Source organism: Biomphalaria glabrata, chromosome 4 (assembly GCF_947242115.1).
Source record: "Biomphalaria glabrata chromosome 4, xgBioGlab47.1, whole genome shotgun sequence".
Taxonomy (NCBI): domain Eukaryota; kingdom Metazoa; phylum Mollusca; class Gastropoda; family Planorbidae; genus Biomphalaria; species Biomphalaria glabrata.
In genome coordinates, this window is record NC_074714.1 from 44,210,410 (window position 1) to 44,236,767 (window position 26,358).

At 37.1% G+C, this 26,358-nt stretch overlaps 1 protein-coding gene across 1 annotated transcript in view; it reads left to right on the forward strand.

The window, feature by feature from the left end:
- LOC106064063 (uncharacterized) overlaps positions 1-14,514 on the forward strand; it is a 40,601-nt gene extending 26,087 nt beyond the window's left edge. Inside the window, exons 5-9 of the mRNA XM_013222553.2 lie at positions 1,138-1,273; positions 2,003-2,148; positions 8,482-8,641; positions 10,478-10,579; positions 11,026-14,514. Coding sequence (XP_013078007.2) covers positions 1,138-1,273; positions 2,003-2,148; positions 8,482-8,641; positions 10,478-10,579; positions 11,026-12,359 — 1,878 coding nt within the window. The 3' untranslated portion in view covers positions 12,360-14,514. The remainder of the gene's footprint in view (positions 1-1,137; positions 1,274-2,002; positions 2,149-8,481; positions 8,642-10,477; positions 10,580-11,025) is intronic.
- Positions 14,515-26,358: the final 11,844 nt, after the last annotated feature.

The following is a 26,358-nucleotide window of genomic DNA, read 5'->3' on the forward strand; positions in this document are numbered from 1 at the left end:
TCTTCAACCCAAAAATATGTTAAATAACTTTTTTAAACAGATGGGGAATGTCGTGGACGAGGACCTTGGATTCGAATCCCCCTGATTACTGGGATTTTGTATTTCGGGAATTTCCGTCCAACTCTAATGGGGTCTGTAAAAGCTGCCAGTCGTTGTTCTGGCCGCATGACATACTCTTTCATCGTCGGTCATAGAAACAGGATGGGGCGCGATGGCTGAGGAGTTAAACGCATGGCTTCCGAACCTGGGGTCCTGGGTTCGAATCTCGGACAAGAATGAGATTTTGAATTTCGTGATTTTTATGGCGCCATTGAGTCCACCTAACTCTAATGGGTACCTGACTTTAGTTGGTGAAAGTAAAAGCGGTTGGTCGTTGTGCTGGCCACATGACACAATTATCATTAACTGTTGGCCACAGAAACATGTGACCTTAACATTATCTGCCCTACAGATTGCAAGGTCTGAAAGGGGAACTTTTCTTTTTTTTTTTTTTTTTTTAAATAGAAACAGGTGATCTTTTGATAATGCATCCAATGAATCGCACGATCCTAAATGTTTTTTTTTTTCTTTTGTTAAACAGATGTGATGCTTTCAAGTTCAGACTGATTTAGTTATAGATCTACTATTTCAATGCATAAAATATCGTAATTACTTACTTAGGCTTAACTCTTCCCGCGCCGTTCGGCGCATATGGCCGCAAGCTGTCACCACAGGGATCTGTCACAGGTGACATATGCAGTCTTTTCTCAGGCGGTGTCCACTGCTCTGAAGTCCTCCATAAAGGTTTAACACCAAGTTATACGAGGGCGTCCCTTTTTTGCACTTTTCTCTTATTGGTCTCCATTTCATTGCAACTCTTGTTAATCGTGATTCATTCTGTCAGAGAAAATGTCCCTCAAACCTCAAGCAACGTTCAGTCACAGAGTCACAGCCTTATTAAGTGGTCGAGTCCCAGTTCGGCATTAGGTTTCTTTGTTTGTAACCCAATCTTTGTAATTGACTCCTCAAATCTTTAAACATGTTTTGGGGGTGATTTCAATAAAACATTGCTTCAATATTTGCATACAACTTAAGTTATTTTCTGACCTTCTGTATGTAATTTAATTTTTAAAATAATGTTTTATACTTTAATCCTAGAACCTGACAGTGCCCAGTGAGTGCCTTGGTGTTGACATTGCACCAGGCAACTATACCTTAGATCTGACCACTATTCCCACCAACCACAGCTTATTGTACAAGATCACCTGGCCCCGGGATGAACGAGACATGGACGGTAAGTTAGTGGTCAGTTGCATGATTCAAGAACATAAAAAAAAGAGAAGTTGAAGTTTTTTCAAATAGTGGATGTTCATACCGGATGCACAAGTATAAGTAACTTGCTTTTTTTGCGGGTGTACATGAAACAATTTTCATCATCACTCCTTTGAGTTCCTCATGGAACATAGGGCCTCGACAAAAACACGCCACTCTCCACAGTCTCTTGCTAGCGTTTTGATGGTGTCCCAGCTCTTCCCGGTCTTCTCTGCTTCTTCAAGTACACTGCGTCGCCATGTTCTTTTTGGTCTTCCTCTGCGTCTTGTTCCCTGGGGGTTCCACTCTAAGGCCTGCCTAGCTCTGTTGCTGGTATCTTTTCTAAGGGTGTGACCAATCCATCTCCACTTCCTCTCTAAGATCTGCACTTCTATATTTTTCTGTCCACTCATCTCCCACAGTTTGGCGTTTTCTACTTTGTCATACCAGTGTATTTTTAGGATATTTCTCAGGCATCTGTTGGTGAAGGTCTGTAATGAAACAATAGTGTTGATAAACTATTTAATTTAAAAAAATAATTTTGTTCTTGTAAGCAATGCAGAATCAAATATTTATAATTTTTTTAAAGCTAATAGCTTAATATATTAAAGTGATTCTTAATTTTTATCTATACGTGATCTCAATACATTATTTGAGAATAGAATTATAATTGTATAAGTATGTCTCTGTATGTTCTTGTTGTACTTCAAAGAGGATGTCTGGGTCCAGAAGTTGATTGCTGTAGCCGCTGTGCCGAAAGAGAGAATGGTACACGTCGTTTTCCACCCACTGAAGAACGTCATCGCAATGGTCCGGGTGTCGCTGATGACCAGACATAGAGTGGTCAAGACTGAAACGGTATGAAGGCATCATAATGCACTTGTGTTGATTAGACTGAACCAAAGATAGTTCTTGTGATTATCTAATTAATTCTCAGTCAATAGGTCAGGATGTTTGCCCTAACGAATTGAATGTTGCTATGGAGTCTCGTCCCGGGTTTCAACTCTGCCCGCCGCATCAGTGGCGTAGCAAGGTACCCGTGGGCCCGGGTTCAAGAATATGTCGGTGCCCCCCCCCCCCCCCAACCCAATACGATGAATACTAAGTGAGACAAAACAATTGAGTAATTTGAATGTAACGTTACATTTACTGAAAGACACAAGTGGTGTAGCTTTTTTTTTTGAATAAGTAAATAGTAGCAATATCATTACGTTTGATTCAGTTAGGACTCCAACAAGTAATAGTGTCTTAAAAGTTAATGTTTGTACAATGTCTTAACAGAATTAAACGACTTAAATATGTTTCAAATGACTAAAGAAATGAGTTCTACATTCTACATATTTACATGGTACTAAAACGTTTCTAGTTAAAAACTTTCAAATATTCTTATAAACTATAATCTAATTCTACTTCCATCATTTAACAGTAAATAGTTGGAACATTTTTCTGGTCTACAAATAGTGAAGTCAGTAACCAGGATTGCTGCCTGGTCGTGCGGTTTGCACGCTGGACTGTCGTTTGGACTTATCGATGGCCCAGGGTTCAAACCCTGCCCGCTCCCATCCCCCGTCGTCCTGCGGGAGGTTTGGACTAGGAAGTAATTATCTTCAACTCTGAAGGAACATCCGAAATAAGTAAAATATTTTACAAACATTTTTACAGTGCATCTATTTCTAAAAACTTTTGGCTGTTTCTCGCTCATTGGAAAGAACACAGAGTGAAGCAAACCAAATTTTAAAAAAGACCGCTAAACGAAACAAATTGAAATTGAGAAATAAGATGCAAGCTTTGAAAATGTTTGGAAAACTTTATGATCAAATGTTATTGTCTATGATAAAAACAGCTTAAATGTAGCTGTTTATGATAAAAAAAAACTGCAAATCTCGGGGAGACTTGATATGTCGTTATGAAAAGCTTCTTTAGAGGATTGCATCCCTGAACAATATCCTATGGCAATATCATCTGTGTCAAAATACGACTAGGAGAATGGTGGCATCATATATTATTTGTTGTTTTTGTCATAATTTTCGTTTGCACTTGAAATGAAACTGGGCATTAAGGACTCAAACATGATGACAATTTTTCCCTGTCCATGAAATCTGTCAAGGTATTATGAAACAATGACAATGATAGTGCTGTAAAAATACGTTGATTTTGAAATTATTTCTTCCTTCCAACATTCCGCAATGGTGTAGAGCAAAAACAAACCTGTATCCATACCCCTAGATCGAGCTACTTCAGCAATCTCGTTTATGACTCTCTAAAAGTCATTTCTCAAATGATTTACCTCAATCTAGATCTTCTTCAGTTGACTTTCTGTTTTATGTAGGTCTTGCTGCTCACTTTCAGTATTTTCGACACATCTCTGACTGCGCTATACCATTGTGTACTAAACAAGAAGTACAATTATATTATCGAATGTTTCTAATTTTCCTCTAAGTGCTGCAGTTTCCAGGCATTCTTTTACCTTTGAGGAACACAAAGTCATTTGTGTTAACAGGGTTAGGACATCAAACTATCTAATTCTCATTGCAGTCAGAGAATTATTCCTTGACAACCTTGTGGACAACAGTTTTTGAGTGTCCTATGCTCTCCCTATTGTATTCAAGACACAGACATATTTTGAACCAAGTCATAGAAATCGGAAACGACTTTAGTTGTGGTTAGCAAAATGAGTAATACCCGACGGTTATTATACTATCCAGTATCCACTCATATTGAAAACACCAGTATAGCTTTGGTCTCGCAGTTTATTTATTCATTACTTGGAGCATTCGTTCAGCCAATTCTGCAGACGTCTAGTTCTCACACATATGAAAACCTAGAAAGACTCTCTAATTGATATTTTTTGGGGGGTATTACCACATCGGAGATCACACACAAAAAAATTAATTTGATCAACTTTTGATATGTCTTGAGTGCTCTCACAAATGAAGAGACAAATGGCGCGGATTGGACCTCATACAGTAACGGGATTTTCGTCAGAACTGCATCGTCCAACAGGTCTATTATCTCGTTTTCAATCTGTGGGGCTTTGTTTTCCTGTCAAATTTCAATATTCATAGCAGTTTTAAATAAAGCCTGGCTAGAGGTTTTTGTATAAATATAATGGTGTTAACTTTCTTTAAGAACTATGAACCGAATACTAAGCATTGTTCAGAGAAGGACACTATTCCATGATCAATGTAGACATCTCACTAGCTTCTAGATCCTTGTTATAAAACTGCTCTCCAATTCGGTTTGGTCATATCTTTTAATAATTCAAGCACGATACCTATGTAATATACTTTGGTTCATTTGCTTGCTTAATATTTAATGTTTTTTGTTTGATTGTTTGTTTAGATTTCATCTCCCTTTTCATTGTTGTTAAATGTTTTTACACAATACAGAATAAAAAACAACATTTCGGGACACATACACACAAGGGCGGACTGACTATATGGGCATTCGGGCAAATGCCCGGTGGGCCGGTACCCAAATGGGCCTGTAGGGCAACCTAAAGGGCATCATGAATGTCATTAAGACATGTATTAAATTGAGATTGAGGGTCTATAATATTATCTTATAAAAGTGAGTTTGAAGAAATCTTTTACAGTTTAATACCAATTTAATCTAACACATATTCCCGAAATAATGTTATAGCCTTCATTCATAGACAAGACGCACACTGGCTGAGTGGTAAAGTGATTGGCTTCCAAATCCTTGTGAAGACTGTGGTTTTTAATTTCGAGATCCACCTAGCTCTAATGACACCTGACATTGGTTGGGGGAAAATGAAGGCAGTTGGTCGTTACCGGCCACCTGACACCACACACCACACAGATGGCGATTTACTTACATACATGTTTGTAGATTTTATCCGTTTAAAAATTAAAAAGAAACACGAGGTCTATATTATCTTTTACATTATTTATTATTGTGGGAAGCGAGAGGCCAAGTGCGCTTGAACTTGGCTTGTCTTGGCTACCTAGAAGGGGGCTCGAGGTTCGACACCCGACTCGGGCAGAGTTGCGTTTACCAACTCCTAGATACCCCCCACCGGTCCACAAATGAGATTGGACCAAAGCGCTCTGATCATGCTATAAGCATGAAAGTAGCGCTATATAAAGGCTATAATAATAATTATTATTATTTTACCTTATATAATTATGATATACAATTTATGGGCCGGATCGTCTGGAAATTCCAGGGCCTTTTTTGACACCCACTCCGCCCCTGCATCAACACACAAAGTTTTTTCTTTGATTTTCTGAAAGGAAACCTTAGAATAGATTAGCACAACGATCCTACAAAATATGATAAAACTGAGTATTTTAAATACTTCAAATAAAAGAAACAAATAAAGCTTTGAGAAAATTGAATAATTATCGAATGTGTAGAAATATTAATCCGTCGAAATATTAATCCGTGACCACCAGTGCTATCCCTATGGTCACTATAGATCTATTTATATTGTTACTCCCCCCCCCCCTTTTTCCTTATTTATCTGTACAACACATCAATATTTCTAAACTAAATTTTCTTTCTCTCTTTCTCTTCCCCCTCTCATTAATAACAATACTATCAATGGGAACAAAAGTACCCTCAAACGTACAGTAAGGGTTAGCCACCTTTTTACAATAAATATGATGGAAAGCAGATATTTACATTTAAGTAATCCATGCCATTGGTGCATTAACTATTACTTAAAACAGGAGTTATTGTTTTAAAACTAATATAAAGTTTCGTGCAGCGTTTAAGATATTTTGAAAGAGCTTTTCATATCTAACATGCCAAATTATATTTTTTTCATTAGTTTCATCCCTCGTGGGCCTCAACTGGTCAAGAGTCATGGGCCCAAGTGCAATCAACCCTTTTGCGCAATCTGATTGACTTGTCATTTATTCTATCTGCCACAGTGTTCCTAGTTAACATAATGTCTTTGAATTCTGGACATATTACTCCCGCAGCTTTAACGACACACTCCTTCATAAAATCACATTCACTAAATGATTTGCTATGGCTTGCAATTAAGTTTGACAAAATGTAGCTTGCTTTCACTGCAGAATCACTATTGTTGTTCAGTTTAACAAATATTATTTTTCAATTCAAGTAGCTTGTCATCTCTTATTTTCCAGCGTATTAGTTTAATATTATTTTGAAAATTTTTACCTGGCTAAGCGGGCCGCATGCAAAGTGGTCGCGGGCCGCATGCGGTCCTGGGATGCTGTGTTTGACATGTCTGTTTTAAAGGATGTTTTTTTTTTTTGGTTTAAAATTAGGTTGAATGTTTGGACGTGATTGAAACGTTCTAATTTTCTGAATTTACAAGTGAAATTTTATTCTACCTGTTGTAAAACATAAAAAAGAAATATAATTATTTTAAAACACCAATTCTAGATTGATCGGCGTATGATAACAATTAAATATAAGTTTTGCGTTTTAGTTTCAGTGACTTTTAGGGCTTCAGTAGTAAATTTGTATATAGTTTCTTTCAAAAGAATTTCAATCCCAAGGACCCTTGTTGGTTAGGCATGTAAGACACATGTGTACGTAAATGTATCTACAGCAGAGGACAATAGACAAACCAAATGATCATCAAGTTTGAACAACTTCTGAACGATGTTAACATTACCCTAGTCATTGTGAAAGCTTGGAACTTACGTTTTGTCTTTTGTGTTTTTGGCAATGTAATCTTCTACTGAATGCAAAAAATGCTTATTCGGGTTTATTATAATGAACAGTGTAAATCATCAGGAACCATTTCATCGATGGCAAAGAAAAATACAAAAAACAACATACATAACTTCTCTTAAGATGTAGGATTAACACATACTTGGACAGTTCCACCTGTATACAATGGCACGCCAATCAGGCCTCGCCCACAGTTTGAGTATGATTGAGTAATGAAAACAAACCATTCATAAAAACCTGTTGAATTATGTGTGGCAGAAAAGTTAGACTTGAATACATCTAGTAACTGAAGACAGGGACCATAATCTCAATCCTAAGCATTTCGTTTCGTGTCTGATGTAGGAGATTTTTCACTGGCCTAGAGATAGAACAGAGCACAGCAAATTAACGCAAGAAATATGAACAATATCTGAACAATTGTACAATTGTAACTATGTCCCATGTTCTGGGACAAATATAAGATATCTTGCGTTGTCCTGGATGAGACTGTGTGGTGCGTGCTGTTGGCAGGGTCGGTCTTAAGCCACTGCAACCTATGCGGCCGCAGTGTGCCCCGCACTTTCATAGTCCCCTCTCTAATACTAGGTGTAAAATATTAAATTAAACCATTATAACTGAAATTATTTACATCTGAAAAATAGACAAAATTGTCATCTTTAAGGCATATTCTACGAAATATCGCCAAACCTCAGTAGAAATTTTAGCTAATCTGTTCACTAATGAAAGAATAACTGCTTTCCCAAACTACTTTGCTGCACCCAGAATACTTTTAACAATACCCGTAGCTTCTAACAATGCCCGTTACTGTAGCATCTGGTGAAAGAAACTTATCGCACCTCAAACTAATCAAGAATTACTTGAAGTCAACAATTCGCGAAGATAGATTGAACAATTTGTCAATTCTTGCTATTGAGCATGATTAATGTAGGAATCAGAATTTTGATGATATAATATATGACTTCGCTTAACGTATGGCTCGTAAAGTAAAGTAAATTTGATCGAGATTTTGCACTTAGTAAAGATTAAAGAATGAATAAAATGTAAAGACGAATTTAATAATAATACAAAGTCTAAATTTTTACTTATTATCATTATCCCTGCGCAGACTGGGCCCAACACAACTGTTTCACATAGAGCCCCGTGATTGTTAGGGCCGGCCCTGACTGTTGGTGTCGGTGTAAATTACTGTAAACACCTTAAACACATTGATGATTCCATGGGGTAAATAGGACCTCAGGCGAAGAAAAACCCCACCAAATAATAAGTAACCGGTAATAATTTGAAATTCTCCATTATGTGTAAGATACTCATGAAGGCTTTACGAAAAAATGCATGGCAGGCGAGGTAAGTAATCGTGATAGTTGAAAAAAAAATGACCCAAAGATGGCTAGGGTCATATTGACCCCATGGTACCAGAGCAGGTTTAAGAAACAAATAGTATTGACTAGGGTGTTATGTGAGTATTTCATTGAAATCAGCGTTACTAAATTCCCATTTTGTGGGGTATCTATGTTTCAGGTTCTAAAAGGTCAGACAAGCGTCATGTTTAAAGACGTAGCCGATGGTCAGTACAGAGTCCTGCTTAGCCCAATGGGCAATGTATGTGACAAACAGGAGTTTGTGTGTGCCGAAGAATTCTCTGACATGGTCACCTTGGACAATTCTGCAACACCTGTAGGTCAGTATACAGTAACAAGTGAGATAAATCCTGTAGGTCAGTATACAGTGACACGATTGATAAATCCTGTCGGTCAGAATACAGTGACAAGTGTGATAAATTCTGTAGGTCAGTATACAGTGACACGAGTGATAAATCCTGTCGGTCAGAATACAGTGACAAGTGTGATAAATTCTGTAGGTCAGTATACAGTGACAAGTAAGATATATCCTGTAGGTCAGTATACAGTGACACGAGTGATAAATCCTGTAGGTCAGTATACAGTGACAAGTGTGATAAATTCTGTAGGTCAGTATACAGTGACAAGTGTGATAAATTCTGTAGGTCAGTATACAGTGACAAGTGTGATAAATTCTGTAGGTCAGTATACAGTGACAAGTAAGATATATCCTGTAGGTCAGTATACAGTGACACGAGTGATAAATCCTGTAGGTCAGTATACAGTGACAAGTGTGATAAATTCTGTAGGTCAGTATACAGTGACAAGTGTGATAAATTCTGTAGGTCAGTATACAGTGACAAGTGTGATAAATTCTGTAGGTTAGTATACAGTGACAAGTAAGATATATCCTGTAGGTCAGTATACAGTGACAAGTGTGATAAATTCTGTAGGTCAGTATACAGTGACACGTGTGATAAATCCTGTCGGTCAGTATACAGTGACAAGTGTGATAAATTCTGTAGGTCAGTATACAGTGACAAGTAAGATATATTCTGTAGGTCAGTATACAGTGACACGAGTGATAAATTCTGTAGGTCAGTATACAGTGACACGAGTGATAAATCCTGTAGGTCAGTATACAGTGACAAGTGTGATAAATCCTGTAGGTCAGTATACAGTGACAAGTGTGATACATTCTGTAGGTCAGTATACAGTGACAAGTGTGATAAATTCTGTAGGTCAGTATACAGTGACAAGTGTGATAAATTCTGTAGGTCAGTTTACAGTGACAAGTGTGATAAATTCTGTAGTTTAGTATACAGTGACAAGTAAGATATATCCTGTAGGTCAGTATACAGTGACAAGTGTGATACATTCTGTAGGTCAGTATACAGTAACACGTGTGATAAATTCTGTAGGTCAGTATACAGTGACACGTGTGATAAATTCTGTAGGTCAGTATACAGTGACAAGTAAGATATATCCTGTAGGTCAGTATACACTGACACGAGTGATAAATCCTGTAGGTCAATTTTCAGAAGGCTTGATGCACATTTGATAAAAGCACCAAATCCTGAGCACAGTTGTGATATGTTTATATGTTATCAATACCGAACAGTTCCTGTAAAGTTAGGATAGATAGTTGGGGTGGGGGCGACCGCATGCTAAAGTAAGCTAAAGGCGATCTTATTTGACGATTTTAAAGGGGACCTTAAAGGAGGACGGCGTAAGAGAGGTGCGCCCTGTTAGCGCTATAAAGATCAACTTGGTCGTTATTCTGCTCTAACTGGCACAGAGGAAAGCTGGCAGTAGATGGCCTTTAAAATAGACTGTTGAAGACATCTCACGAAGACCGCTTGGAACACTTAAGGCCCATAGAAAAGGTCTTGTAGAAGACAGGCGCAGAAGACGTAAATAAAACTTAAATAGACCACCGGCGGACAACGGCTTAGTCTGCATGATATGTGGCAAAATATTTAGGTCGCAACTGGTCTTGCGTGGCCATGTGAAATACTGCCCTCATCCTTTATCTTGGGAATCGAAGACATTGACATTATTTATGCCCCTTTGTCCATAAGTATTACTCAGTCAATATATCTTTATGTTAGAGGCAGGTAAACATTTTACAATTATTTGTTATCAATTTATGACTAATGTTTAATATTTTGTTTCAGCTGAGAATTACCTTATTCTGGTGATAATACTTGTGGTGTTATCTCCTTTGTTTCTATTGCTGATGATTTTCTGTTTGTATAAACACCTGAAGCCTCATCAAGGTATGTCTCTTTCCAATAAGTGTAGTTATATAAGAGACAACGCTCCCTCTCTAAGAGCTTTAATGCAAGCTGAAATTATTTCAGTTCGTAAACAAAATCTAGTTATTATGATCTCTTTTTTGTTTTACCAATACCCGATTTTAAAATTGGGAGCTTAAATAAAAAAAAAAGTTGGCAGGGCTGTGCCGTATGACATATGGGGGCCAAACTAAAACAGAGCAAACATTTCGGGCAAATCATTAAAACCTAACAGGCTTTAAATAGTGACACGAATTTCAAAGTCTCAGATTTTGTAGCAAACGATTGCAGTTTTTACATTAGCAGAATGGGTCAATGCTAGACCATTATGTACGTAAGTAGCGTAACGGATAGATTCATTTCGCAATACATATATTGAAATGAAAACATCAAATACAACAATAACCTATATATTTTTTATTTCCTAGGGAATGTTTTTCTGTGCATCAATGCTGTAGTTACGCGGAAGTTAGAGGAGAGGATTTCTACCACATTCAGCAATCTTCTGACTGAACTTCTTCATGCTGAGGTAGACATCCGATTCTCGTATCCATCTTCTGAAAGCTCTGCATCCTTAGCTGACCAACAGACGTCTTTAATTGACCCTTCGGAAGACGTTGTCGACGTCACGGAAAACAGAGAGAGACGAAAGCATCATTACAAGATCTACTTATTTTTTCCTTCCACTGTCCATTGTTTAAATGGCAGCTGGTACTCTAAGAGAAACTGCTCCAGCAAAAAACAAACGTTTTGCGGCTGGCCGTGGACGTCCAAGAATTCTGGATACGAGATACTGACCGTAATATTTTCTCACCAGCCTACGACTAGTGAGACTATCTGCGAAGACCTTAGTTCTGATGGTCATCTCACAGTTTTAGACAATTTCAGTAAAAGACGGCCACCGTTGTCTTCCGTCACACCCTCGCTACACAACATGCCAGGTCTGGTCAACAATAGACTTCAGGATGAAGACAAAGTGTTTTATTTACCGAAAGATATCAAATATTTCCTGACTTCATTCCGGTTTAAAACCCCGCCGATGGCTTCAGCGGCTGAAGAATCGGATCATTGGAAGTCTGTAGTCAGTATGTTCTCGAAAATAGCCGAAAACCAGCCCGTGAACGATCCGGACATAGATTTCTCGGTGATAACTATCACCGATATCGACGAACTATCCAGCGTAGGTCAAAACACTATTCCCAGTCGCCGTATAATTGCTGGCCTTGTGCCTTTGGAAAAATGTAGTGAATTTTCAGAGTCTTATTCCAACGTGTCCGACTTTGCGAGGGAGATCCAGAACACGCGTGCATCGTTACCATATCACTCTTTGTCTCAAACTCAACAACATTGTTTGTTGCACACCGATGATGAAGTAATCTTCAGGAGTCAGCCCGCACACTCTAACTCAAAAATTTCAGCATCCATTCTGGATGTATTATCTCCTGAACGAACAGAAACACACATTCTAAGAACTAACCCGCAAACCAGATATTACAACCATCATTTCACCTTTCAACCAGACTCCGGCCAAGGAGATTCATTTGGAAGTTTCCAGAATATATCTGAACAATTGCCTGTTTATCCAGATAATTTTTTAAGTATTACCTCCCCTCACATTTTAGATTCCCTTGACAAGTATCGTAGTTTTCAGCCAGATTCAGGGCAAGGGATCTCGATCCAAAGCTTCCAGAACCAGTTTCAAGACTTTTCATCATACCCAGCGGACTTTGTAAGAGCTATCATACCACCGGAACCTCATTAAAGAAGCTTCTCTTTTTAACTTTGTATGAAGCTGAATAAATGGACAATATTATTAAAGTTCCTCATGAGTATTAACTTTTTCGGGGTGGCCCGGGGGGAGGGGGAGTGATGGCTGAGCCTACTGCATTATGCTTACAGCACAATCTCGAAGTAGGTGTATTTCTCAGTACAAGATCCTCTGGAAAAATCTTTAATGTATCAAGTTTGAGCGCAAAAAACACAGGAAGGTACTTATCGGGAACTCCTCTATGCTGATGATGCAGCTGTTGTGGCTGACTCTTCCACACATCTTTAGACCCTGGTTGACAAACCAGCTGCTGCTTGCCAGAAGTTTGGCTCACATATAAGTCAAAGCAAGACTACAATACTAGTTCAGAACACTTCACGTAACCGTTAATGGCCAACCACTGGAAACTGTTGACCATTTTTGCTATTCATTATATGTTCTACTGAATAAAGACATTAACAAAGGATAGCCAAGGCAATGGGTGCCATGTCACGACTGCAGATAAGGGTGTGGGACAATACCTTGCTGACTAACAATACCAAAGCTTTAGTCTACCGGATCTGTATGATGAGCATTTTGCTATATGAGTAGATGAAACATGGTCAACCTAGTCATGGCTAAATATCTTCCACCTCCGATGCCTAAGGCGGGTCTTTAAAATAATGTGGCAAGATAAAATAACAAATGAGTAAGTGCCACGATATATATATATACATGTTATTTTTTTGGGAGGGATATGAATTTCTATTTTGTACACCTTTTATTTAGCCCATAATTTATGTCTTTGTATGTCCATTCATTACTGATATTGTTACATACATGTTAGCGAGATAATGTCAAATAGTCCAATGATAGTCTAATGATAGTCCAATGAAAGTCAAATGATAGTCCAATGATATCTTAGCTACGTTTGAATGGAAGAAATTATCTCCTATTCTTTCAATGGGCATCAAGGCAAAACTATTTGCAGTGGCGTAACAAGCTACTCGTGCCCCCCCCCCCGGGCAAAGGATGTGAAGGTACGCTCTCTCCCCTTGATTGAGAGTGTTATAGATCTGTTATAGATATAATAGCACAGTGAGTGCTTGTAAATGTGTACAGTCAAGACGTTGTTTTCTTGTAAGTGTCTTTATGGAACTATTTGGTCATGGGCCCGGGTTCATTAAACCTCGTCGCTCCATTGTTGCTACGCCATGAACTATTTGTTTGAAAAGAGAGTTTATCCAAATTTTTCTTAAATCCAATGAAATCCAACAAAATTATAGTCTAAATATGAAATACTACAGCTATTGCTCTGCTATTTGAATCTGTAGGTTGCCTTCGAAAATAAATCGACCTTCATTGCTCTCTCTCTCTCTCTACAGATATTTTGCAGTGCAGCCGTTTTTCTTTTTTTTTCTTTTCATATTATAAAGTGCTTTTAACTGTTACTTTTCTATTGCATTTTTTTATGAAAAATTATTACTTTATTATTATAATTTTTAATCATTAACATACTCTATCTATCTATCTATCTATCTATCTATCTATCTATCTATCTATCTATCTATCTATCTATCTATCTATCTGTCTGTCTGTCTGTCTGTCTGTCTGTCTGTCTATCTATCTATCTATCTAACTATCTATCTATCTATCTATCTATCTATCTATCTATCTATCTATCTATCTATCTGTCTGTCTGTCTGTCTGTCTGTCTGTCTGTCTGTCTATCGATCTATCTATCTATCTATCTTTCTATCTGTCTGTCTGTCTGTCTGTCTGTCTATCTATCTATCTATCTATCTATCTATCTATCTATCTATCTATCTATCTATCTATCTATCTATCTATCTATCTATCTATCTATCTGTCTGTCTGTCTGTCTGTCTGTCTATATGTCTGTCTGTCTGTCTGTCTGTCTAGCTATCTATTATGTAATTGATATTTGCGTGTCTGTCTCTCAGACTGTATATACAATGAGATCAACAGAAATAAACAGTATAGTGTACAAAGGTCATTTGTTTTCATAACGCTTTAACTTCTAAATTGTGTACATATTTGTGTTTTTGTAAACTTTAACCTTTATTAAAGAGACTTGTATTGATTGGTATGTTTAACTAATGCATTTTTTAATGTTTAAAAAAGTAATAAAAAAAATCTCGAACAGAAATTCGTCCATCTTTTATTTTCACTATTGTATCGTCCCCATTAACCCAAACACAAGAACATATGTCAGAGCAATCCAGTCGTACTTAGGGAATTGAGATGTTACAGAAAGATCCTAGGTATTACACACAAAGACGCATCACAACCGAAGAGATTAGAGACAGAATTGGCACAGCGATTGGACCCCACGATGACCTACTTACTACTTTAAACAAAAACGTTAATGAAACTCTATGGCCATATCACAAGTTCCACAGGGCTCGCAAAGACCTTCCTCCAGGGAACAGTACCATGAAAAAGAAGAGGCAGACATATAAAGCGATGGGAGGACAACCTAAACGAATGGACGGGCCGGAAAGAGATTTCTATCCAAGGCAATAGACAGAAAGGAATGGAGAAAGATGGGAAACAGATCTTTTATGGTGCCCCAACGGTCCAACAAACTTAGTGCTAGATGAAGGTGAGGTGAAATCACACTATGTGGCTTTAAAATTAACACGGTCGAGTGCTTCTGGTCTGGTGGTTGTTCGTAGCTCTGGAGGTCACAGAGACACGGGGAAGGATTAAGTGTCAAAAAGTCAGGTTTGGTTTTAACATGCAATGCTGTCCACATTGCGTACATTCATTGGTGCCAGTCTTAAACGTGTTAAGTTTGATGCCTCGTTAGTTTACGTAACGTGTTAAGTTTGATGCCTCGTTAGTTTACGTAACGTGTTAAGTTTGATGCCTCGTTAGTTTACGTAACGTGTTAAGTTTGATGCCTCGTCAGTTTACGTAACGTGTTAAGTTTGATGCCTCGTTAGTTTACGTAACGTGTTAAGTTTGATGCCTCGTTAGTTTACGTAACGTGTTAAGTTTGATGCCTCGTTAGTTTACGTAACGTGTTGAGCTTAGATAAGCCAAAGAAAAGTAAAGTATGGTGATTTTTACAAAACTTCAATTAAATCACACTGTCTGTCTGTCTGTCTGTTAGGTCAAATCTTGTAAACGTAATTTATTCCATTTCACATTCTCAAATCAAATTTAAATTTTCCTCAATTATTCAATGTCCTAAAAAAAGTGAATAAAACAAAAATATTAACCAATTAATTAATTAATTATTGATAATCAATCAATTTTGTTTTTCATATAGAAAAGCGGATATAAATCTAGTAACATTGAAAGATATGGCAGTAATTTGCGGTTCTCTCACATACATAAGCTTTTTTAAATATTTTGCATGTTTAGCTACTTGATATACAGAAAGACGCTTAAAAAGGTAAATTCTAACATGAAAAGCTCTTGGTAAATAACAAATTGACATATGTGCTATCCATATTCAAGGCCATAAAAGTTCCCCTCATCCACAATCTAGTAATAGTCGTACATTGTACACGGTCCTATGAAATGTTTCTTTGAAACGTTGCATTGGAAAAGACTACTCTATGGTTAAATCACAAGTCTAAAGTGAAACTACAGCCTTGAGGCATTCTTTAACTCTTTGCCGTAGGCACGGGAAAAAAAAGGCATTGGCGATTTTAAATAACTGATGGACGATCGTTTGACACTAAAACATTAAATACTGAAATATGAAAGGGTTAATATACGTTACAAATTACTTTACAGAGTAACTAATGGGACTAGTAATATCATGCAGTAATATCTTATCATATCTTATATAATACAATCTTATATAATACAGACGTTACTTCAAAAAAAAAAAAAAAAAAGAAGATGATTACGTCCTACGCGTCATGCATTTAGTCATGCATATTAACCAATGACCTAAATTCTGCTTAATGTCACCGGTTTTCTTGGCTAGCTCAGGCCACACATTCTTTCGGAAGGATCTGTCCTTATTTCCAAGAAATATAAATGTTTTTTTGGTACGACTGAATTCCTGAAACTGTTATGTACCACAAGGCGGGCTAATCAACACACAAAATAGTTCGTGTACATCACTCAGTCATAAGTCCCACGCCATTGTATTCAGGCTGAGCTCTGTTACTATGACCGCTTTCCCACATCACTAGTAGAGAAACCTCCACAAGTTGACAGACCGGTACTGGTTTCCAGATGTGAACTTGTCGTCAACCCAAGATTGAGGCCACACAGCATTGCAGTGAGCTCATGAGGAACTTAGAGGACTAGATATAATCTAAGATAAATTATGCATTCCAGTATGTCTGGTCTGGCGATTATATTATTTCAAATACCATTTATGGAAGTCACAAACAAAAAATATTTAAGAATCTGTATACTTATAATAATTATTTATGTATCTAAACAAGGTAACAATCGCAGCAATAATGAATGAAGATAATATTTAAAAAGAAAGCTTTATCTAATAGATAATTTTTTATTCTGATTACTTGTTTATTTTATTTAACTATTAGTTTTCTTATTATTGAATTTCTCTACATTTAAATTGTTCGTATTTGGAGATTCTCATACATGGCGGAAAAACGTATTCATAGCTAGCATTTTCATGTACAAATAAAGGAGTTACTATGACCATAGACTTTTCAAAAGTGTTTTCTGCTAATTTGTTGTTCTCTGTATAGAAAGTTGACTCAACAACGTGGGTTACTTGAGTCAGCCAAGAAAACCAATGACTTGTCAGAATTTAAGTCAATGATTAAGATACATGACAAATGAAATGAGTAATAATCTTCGTTTTTTTGAACTAACGTCTGTAATCTATAGATAAGATAAGTAGTATGTAAGTAAAGTTTCCCTTTCAGACGTTGTGATCTAAAGGGCAGATGATGTAAAGTCATCTGTTTCTGTGGCCCCCACAGGTTAACGAGGGTGTCATGCGGCCAGCACAATGACCAACCGCCTTTACTTTTCCCCTACTGATGTCAGGTAGTCATTAGAGCTGGATGGACTCAGAGGCGCCCAAAGATCCCGGAATTAAAAATCGATTCGAACCAGGGACTTCGGTTCAGAAGCCAAGCGCTGTGCCTCTCAGCCACAGCGCCTCCGAGATAAGATATGACACAAAATAAATGTCACTATGGAGGAAGCATTAAACTTTTCACTCAATGAAATAAAATGTATTTAAAAACGAATGGGCTACTAAACAGCGGCAATAAGGGAGGCTTGACACGAAGATCACTGCCACGCATTGAGATTGGTATTTACGGACCTGTCATGTAGCTTAAAATCATTAGCATTGCAACTTAAAATCATGTTCAGGACAGAAAGATTACATGTTTTTTTCCTGCACCGCCTTAATGAACAAGCTTTTTTATGTCAAACCTTTTTCAGAGCGCCTTATTCTATGGGAACATTTCGTAGGGAAAAAAAGCGTTTCCGTTGCTAAGTGCACAATAGTGAACAAAAAACAACAACAACAGATCTATCATTCAAGCACAAAAACAGTCTGCAAAAAATATCGCTAAACAAAATTCTGAAAAAATACATCAAATAAGATGCTTAACCGGGCCGGCCATACGAATAGCGTGACCAATTTAATGGATGCTTGGAAGGCAATAACAACTACTACTATATTACTACTACTACTATATTACACTATATTAACATTTATAACACAATATGCGTAGAATGCAATAAATGCGATGAAATAAAGTAAAATTAACCCTTTAAGGCCTACATTTTCAAAAGCCTTCGACAAGAACCATGACTGATAGTGATACTTTAAATGTAATTTGCGAGGCCCCTGCATGGCCCAATTCGGAGCAATCGGTAAAATCGGCTTAACGCCGGCCCTGATGGTTAATATTGTGGTTTACGAGTGAGTACCTATGATACACTGATACGCTGCATCAATCAAATAGTAGGACTACTTTCTAAAGTTCGGTTTGTTTTGTTTGTTAATTTGTCTTCTTTTGAGTCGTCCTTTGCGCGACCAAGTGTCTGGTAACTAGTGAGGACAAATACAAAGGTCCATGTAGGATTGACATTAGTGAAATAATAATACTTTAAATAAAACGAGTATATTAATATATCTCTGAACACAATCATTATTTATTTTCGAATTAGAATATGCACAAGGTCGACTCCCATAAGATATACTGCATGTTGATGTAATGTAAGACAGGAGAGACCTAGTTTAATAGTATCTAATGCACAATTAGAAGTAAAATGTTTTATGTAGTTGACATTTAAAATTGAAAAACTAGCAATTTTTATATACATTGAAAATAGATGATATCTTTTTCCAACAGTTATCAGCCTTTAAACCCTACGATACATTATTTTCTTAGTACAATGATATAGAGAACTCTATGGACATCTTATGTCAGCCTAACACAAAGAGCCCCAAGACTGACACCAATAGTTGGAGGAACAAAAACGTAAATTAATGTATATCTTAACTTTGGGAAAACTGATTTCTACGATAATTTGATGCCACTTTGTATTTAAAACCGTTGAATTATACAGACACGGTTGTACTTTGGCTACTGTCTTTATTCACATACTGTTTGCAATTTCAACTTTTAATATTTTAGCTACTTTCTTTTATTATACTTTTAAACCGTATAAGACATGCATAAGATATTACTTAAAAGCTAAATAATATTTTTTTTTTTTAAATGTTATTAAACAGTAATAATTATTGAATCATTTAAATTTATTTATAGATTTAATAGTATCAAGGGCAACCACTCGTGTATTTTTTAAAAGCTCATTTCTAATAACAAGAGTTATATACCTTTGGTCAACATTACAATAAATAATGTTTAAGTAGAGATTTATCTATAGAAGTTAATGTCTGAGGGGAAGGTCTTTATTTAGAGTAAAGATTGTTGTCACAATCAAATCTACAGATCCCGAAACGCTGTTTATTATAAGTACCATGATCATATCACACGACAACTTAAAAAATGTTGGCATAATTCTAACTTTTTATAAATCATGCTTACAAAATGAGATTTGAATACCACCAATGAAAAAAAAAAAAAAAAAAAAAAAAAAACTAATGTATAAGAAAGAAAATATAATTAAACGATATATGCACAATCTTTTTTACATCTCAGAGGTATGGGTGGTCCTACATAAATATAAGTAGTCCTATGGGGCTATGAGTGGTCCTACATAAATATAAGTAGTCCTATGGGGCTATGAGTGGTCCTACATAAATATAAGTAGTCCTATGGGGCTATGAGTGGTCCTACATAAATATAAGTAGTCCTATGGGGCAATGGGTGGTCCTACATAAATATAAGTAGTCCTATGGGGCAATGGGTGGTCCTACATAAATATAAGTAGTCCTATGGGGCTATGAGTGGTCCTACATAAATATAAGTAGTCCTATGGGGCTATGAGTGGTCCTACATAAATATAAGTAGTCCTATGGGGCTATGAGTGGTCCTACATAAATATAAGTAGTCCTATGGGGCTATGAGTGGTCCTACATAAATATAAGTAGTCCTATGGGGCTATGTGTGGTCCTACATAAATATAAGTAGTCCTATGGGGCTATGAGTGGTCCTACATAAATATAAGTAGTCCTATGGGGCTATGAGTGGTCCTACATAAATATAAGTAGTCCTATGGGGCTATGAGTGGTCCTACATAAATATAAGTAGTCCTATGGGGCTATGAGTGGTCCTACATAAATATAAGTAGTCCTATGGGGCTATGAGTGGTCCTACATAAATATAAGTAGTCCTATGGGGCTATGAGTGGTCCTACATAAATATAAGTAGTCCTATGGGGCTATGAGTGGTCCTACATAAATATAAGTAGTCCTATGGGGCTATGGGTGGTCCTACATAAATATAAGTAGTCCTATGGGGCTATGAGTGGTCCTACATAAATATAAGTAGTCCTATGGGGCTATGAGTGGTCCTACATAAATATAAGTAGTCCTATAGGGCTATGGGTGGTCCTACATAAATATAAGTAGTCCTATGGGGCTATGAGTGGTCCTACATAAATATAAGTAGTCCTATGGGGCTATGAGTGGTCCTACATAAATATAAGTAGTCCTATGGGGCTATGAGTGGTCCTACATAAATATAAGTAGTCCTATGGGGCTATGAGTGGTCCTACATAAATATAAGTAGTCCTATAGGGCTATGGGTGGTCCTACATAAATATAAGTAGTCCTATGGGGCTATGAGTGGTCCTACATAAATATAAGTAGTCCTATGGGGCTATGAGTGGTCCTACATAAATATAAGTAGTCCTATGGGGCTATGAGTGGTCCTACATAAATATAAGTAGTCCTATGGGGCTATGAGTGGTCCTACATAAATATAAGTAGTCCTATGGGGCTATGAGTGGTCCTACATAAATATAAGTAGTCCTATGGGGCTATGAGTGGTCCTACATAAATATAAGTAGTCCTATGGGGCTATGTGTGGTCCTACATAAATATAAGTAGTCCTATGGGGCTATGAGTGGTCCTACATAAATATAAGTAGTCCTATGGGGCTATGAGTGGTCCTACATAAATATAAGTAGTCCTATGGGGCTATGAGTGGTCCTACATAAATATAAGTAGTCCTATGGGGCTATGAGTGGTCCTACATAAATATAAGTAGTCCTATGGGGCTATGAGTGGTCCTACATAAATATAAGTAGTCCTATGGGGCTATGAGTGGTCCTACATAAATATAAGTAGTCCTATGGGGCTATGAGTGGTCCTACATAAATATAAGTAGTCCTATGGGGCTATGAGTGGTCCTACATAAATATAAGTAGTCCTATGGGGCTATGAGTGGTCCTACATAAATATAAGTAGTCCTATGGGGCTATGAGTGGTCCTACATAAATATAAGTAGTCCTATGGGGCTATGGGTGGTCGTACATGCATACAAATATTGGACACTCATGTTCATGTAAATCTGAGTACCGTTAAGCAGGGCCGGCCTTAGGCATAGGTAAACTAGACAGCCACCTAGGGTTGTTGATTGGTAGGGCCCTGTCACAGAACTAACAAAATATAAAAAAAAAATAATCAAATCCGAAACATAGCAGAGCTATATGCCTACAAGTCTTTTAACCAAGTATTTATCTCTTTTAAGTTCACGAATTTGTTTGGGTTTACGCAATGGAGTAAATCCGGAGACTTTTGGTCACGACGGGCTGCCAACTAAAAGATTTTAAGTAATGTTCGAAAATAATGCGTAAAAAAAAAGATGTAAAAATGTGAAGTTGCTGACCAGTTGAAATATGGATTTTTTTTTCTCTATTGTGGAGGCCCCTGGGCTGTAGCCCCTCCTTCCCTCCCTTAAATCCGGCCCTGGGTCACCGTTACACTTCAACTTCGTATAAAAGGAGTAATTATATTTAAAAAAAAAAATTAATGTTTCTTGATCTACATCATTTGGTGGCAACCTAATTCACTTCGCCTCGGGCCTCAAAGTTCTTAAGTCAGGCCCCGCGGTAAGTACATACATTCACATATGACGGAATTAACACACACGGTAATTGAGGGCACACGTTTTGTTTTCCTACAAATATTATGCAATTCATCTCTAGATCCTTTATTCGTGGCTTTGTTTACTGTTCTGACAGGAGCGAATAAGGTGTCTTAGCTCGGCCATTACCTTCTAGAACAGTGTTTCCCAAACTGTGTTCCGCGGAACCCTAGTGTTCTGCGAGGCCAGAATAGGTCAAAATCCAAGTCTTCACTGAGATTCGAACTAATGACCCCAGGATCGGAAGCCAAGCGCTTAACTACTCAGCCACCGTTATCTTCAAAGGGCTATACTAAAGCCATTGTCTAGTTGCTTGTTTGTCTATAACGTTCAATGTTAGATTCAGGCTTTCAATTTCTCTCTGCTTTTTATTTCTCAATTTTCTTCGAGATATTTCCAGGTGGCGTGCGGGCATGCAACGAGTTTAAATTTGAGACAGGCCATCAGTGCTTTCACCAACAAATTTTCTAGAACAATTCAATGAAAAAAAATAAATCAACCAAATCATCTTCTATTCACGTCTGCTTGAAGTAAATTGAAAAATGAAAAAAAAAAACAAAATCACACTCTTATGAACTTTTTTTTCACTTGTCCTAGATTGTGACGATTTCAATGATATCAAAACGTCGAAGTGATTAACCGAATAAAAGACAACATGAAATGTCATATGAGATTTGTAAATTGATTTTGATGAATAGTTTTGTATTTAGACGATCTTCTTAAAGCCGGGTCAGATGATAGTAACGATAAAATGAAACTTTATCCTGACGTGGAGCTACAGGAGACAGATTGATGAAACTAGACTTTGTTCGAGAATTTAAAAATATAGACAAAAGTATCGAACTTTTTAAGTCCTAGAAACAAAGTATCCTGAGATCGACTTGATCAGGGCCGTTATTACTTTCGCTATAGCCATAGAATTTTTTTAGCAGACGACAGTGTTAAATCTACAATTAGGTAAATACAAATTTAAAAAAGTAAAACAGCTTGTAATTTTAAGGCAGACATTTTTTTATCCCAGGTCAAAAACTTGTGTTGTATTTGCCTTGTCATTGTAGATACTTAATTGAAAATAGATGAAGTACATTTTATTACTACCAATGCTTAAAAAAAAGAAAAAGAAAATATTTTTTTTAAATTACAAGTAGGACGTTCAGATCTCTAAATCTTTAGCGTTATTCTAAAACGCACTTTCCGAAGATGAACATTCTCTTTTAGAAGATGAACATTCTCTATCAGAAGATCAACATTCTCTTTTAGAAGATCAACATTCTCTTTTAGAAGATCATCATTCTCTTTTAGAAGATGAACATTCTCTTTCAGAAGATCAACATTCTCTTTCAGAAGATCAACATTCTCTTTTGGAAGACATTTGATTCTATTCTATTTACACGTTTCATACCATTCTTCTGATTTGAAGATAACTACATCCTAGCCCTGACCTCAAACAGGACTGCGGTTAATGGCAGTCGTAAGAGGTCGAACCCGTGACCATTGAACGATAGACCAGAACGCATACCAAACGACCAGGCAGTCACCCTTAGTCACCACGAACGTGATTCTATCCGTCTTTTTAACGCGACATAGATTTAAAAACATTTAACGATGGCTCTGTTCAGGGCCGTTCCTAACAATTGCGGGGCCCTATGCGAAACTGATTACGCGGGGCCTAGTCTGGGTGGGAATAAGAATAATAAGTGAAAATTAAGATTTTGTAATAGAAAAAAAAATTCGACTGTACTAAGTACAAAATTGCGATCAAATTAACTTTACTTTACGAACATTGCAACCTATAGCATATTTATATGCCAGTAACTATAAAAGTAAATATAGTATTGTAGCTTCTGATTAGGGTGAAAATTCATTACTTGGAAACTGACAGTGCCTTTTTTCTTTTATCGCGCGTTAGGATTGGCGTTTTCCGCAATAAATGACGTCCACAAATGACAGTTTTGTATATTTTTCAGGAGATTTTTATGAGTTTTCAGGAGATTTTAATGAATTCAGGAGATTTCCAGGAATTTTTCGTATATATTTTGCAATTTAATAATCACACCTAGAATTAGCGCGGGGCCTATGAAAGCGCGGGGCCCACTGCAACCGCATAGGTTGCAGTGGCCTAAGACCTGCCCTGGCTCTGTTTACGTCTAGAAAGATATAACGTTCCAATAACTTCTACTGTCGTCGGTTATGGTAGAACGCTGGGGACGGAACATGATGTAAAACACGAGATCCTCCTCTTTGTGTTTGTGCGCGCGTGTGTGTGTAAAGCAAGCGTTGCAATAATAACACAAGAGTTGGCAGCAGGGGCGTCACTATGGGGTGCTAGGGGTGCGGCCCGCACCAGGTGACATCCTTTTTTTTTGGTGTGACACCCAAGTTGGAAAAAAATATACCTTGTCAAAAGCAGACACATTGTAAAAGATAATAATAATATCTCAAGATATATGCCCAAACATGCCTAGACTCATCTAAATGGTAGTTTGAGTTTAAAATGACAAAGCACAACGTTATACCATTTCTGTCTTAAAGTATAACCAAGGAAACCTGTTCAGGTGATGTTACGTCTGTTTCTAATTTTAATTAAATTTCATTGCAAAATTTGCAATAACATTTAAGTAAATGTCATAAACAGTTGGATTTTTAAAAAATAGACTTGAGTAAAAATAAATAAAAATAGGTAACCGGCTCTCTGTATTAGTTCAACAGAAAGAACGGACTAGTGTTCATTGGAACATATTTGAAGAAAGTGGTTGGGGGGGGGGCGTCTGACTTCCAGAGCTAACCGCACCAGGTGACACCGACAAGAGTGACGCCACTGGTTGGCAGTACAACTTTGAACAAAGCCGACACCTTTGCCTCATCATTTCTTCATGGCAGTCAAGCTCTGAGATGATTGAACACGCTGTTACAGGCGTTGAATGAAAAGAAAGATAATCTTTATGAGAGAAACAAAAAAGGGAAACATTAGAAATGTTTACACCAACTCTAATTAAAAGAAATGAATGTCTTACACTCGCCTAAGAAGCAGAGATATTTATTTATTCCTATTGGAGATTTTCTGGATAAGTTTGAGTCTTAACAATGTGAAGGACGCAATTTTAAGAAATCACTGTTGCCAACTACAATCCAAAGAGAGAAATGAGATTTTACAGCGATAGAAAGTGCAACTAATTTACCGATTAGCTTCTAAATTACTTAGCTTATCAGCACTTCCTATTATCTGTACACCGGATGCACCAAATAATTAGGTTTAGGTATCCACCATAGATGAAAATCTCGAACACCAGGGTGTGCTTAGCACTAGTTCCTTATACTGTTTACTGATTTAAAACAATTTATCTATAACTATGTTAGAAACAAATCACATCGGGCGACTTCACATTAAGTTAAGGAACTTTGAGAATTGACAGGACTCCCCCGAGGTGGTTGGCCGTTGTGTTGGCCACATGACACCCTCGTTAAAAGTCGGTACTTTTACAGTAAAAGACACTCTATTTCAAACTTGACGGACTTAGATTGATCTAGGTAAATTCATCTCGATGTTAGAAAGTTTGTTAATAAAATTTTTTTTTTATAAGAACTAGATCTTTGATATAACTGTGGAGGACATTAAGCTTGGAACTAAATGGTGTCCTTAAAGTGATTTGTCGTGGAAATGAATAATGACCTGTAAGAAAGAGAAGATTTAATAATAAAATAAGTAAAAAAAAAGGTCAACTTCTTGACACTCTATTTCTTACTTATATCTCTCTCTCTTTTTCTCTCGCTTTCTTTTTCTTGCTTTCTCTCTCTCTCTCTCTCTTTCTTTCTCTCGATTTCTTTTTTATGCTTTCTCTCTCTCTTTTTTTCTCTCTCTTTCTCTTGTTAAGGCTTCCGCGCGGTGTTGATTCTTGGAAACATATCTAGTGTTGATCTGACTGGAAGTAACGCTGAACTCAACTACTTCAGTAACACCGGCGAAAGGCCGAAACAATTAAATATTTAGTCGACGCTAATATGTTGTTCTACAAATATGTTTAATACTCAAGAAGGGAATCGTCCGATGTCAGTTATGTCCGTAAATCCGTATATCTATTGTACTCAAGTCTACTACTCTACACGAAGCGTCTTCTTTTAGCGTCACTTAGAGCGTTCTTGTTTTTTAAAGATCTATCACGTCACTTGTCGCTAATTAAAACTTTCCCATTCTTCCCGAAACAAATATCTAATTCCTAATCATGTCATAACACTCTCTCTTTCTCTCTCTTGCTTTCTCTCTCTCTTTTTCTCTCTCTCTCTCTTTCTCTCTCTCTCTCTTTCTCTCTCTCTCTTTCTCTCGCTTTCTTTTTCTTTCTTTCTCTCTCTCTCTCTTTCTCTCGCTTTTTTTCTTGCTTTCTCTCTCTTTCTCTTTCTCTCTCTCTCCCTCTTTCTTTCTCTCGCTTTCTTTTTCTTGCTTTCTCTCTCTCTCTTTCTTACTCATTTTATCTCTT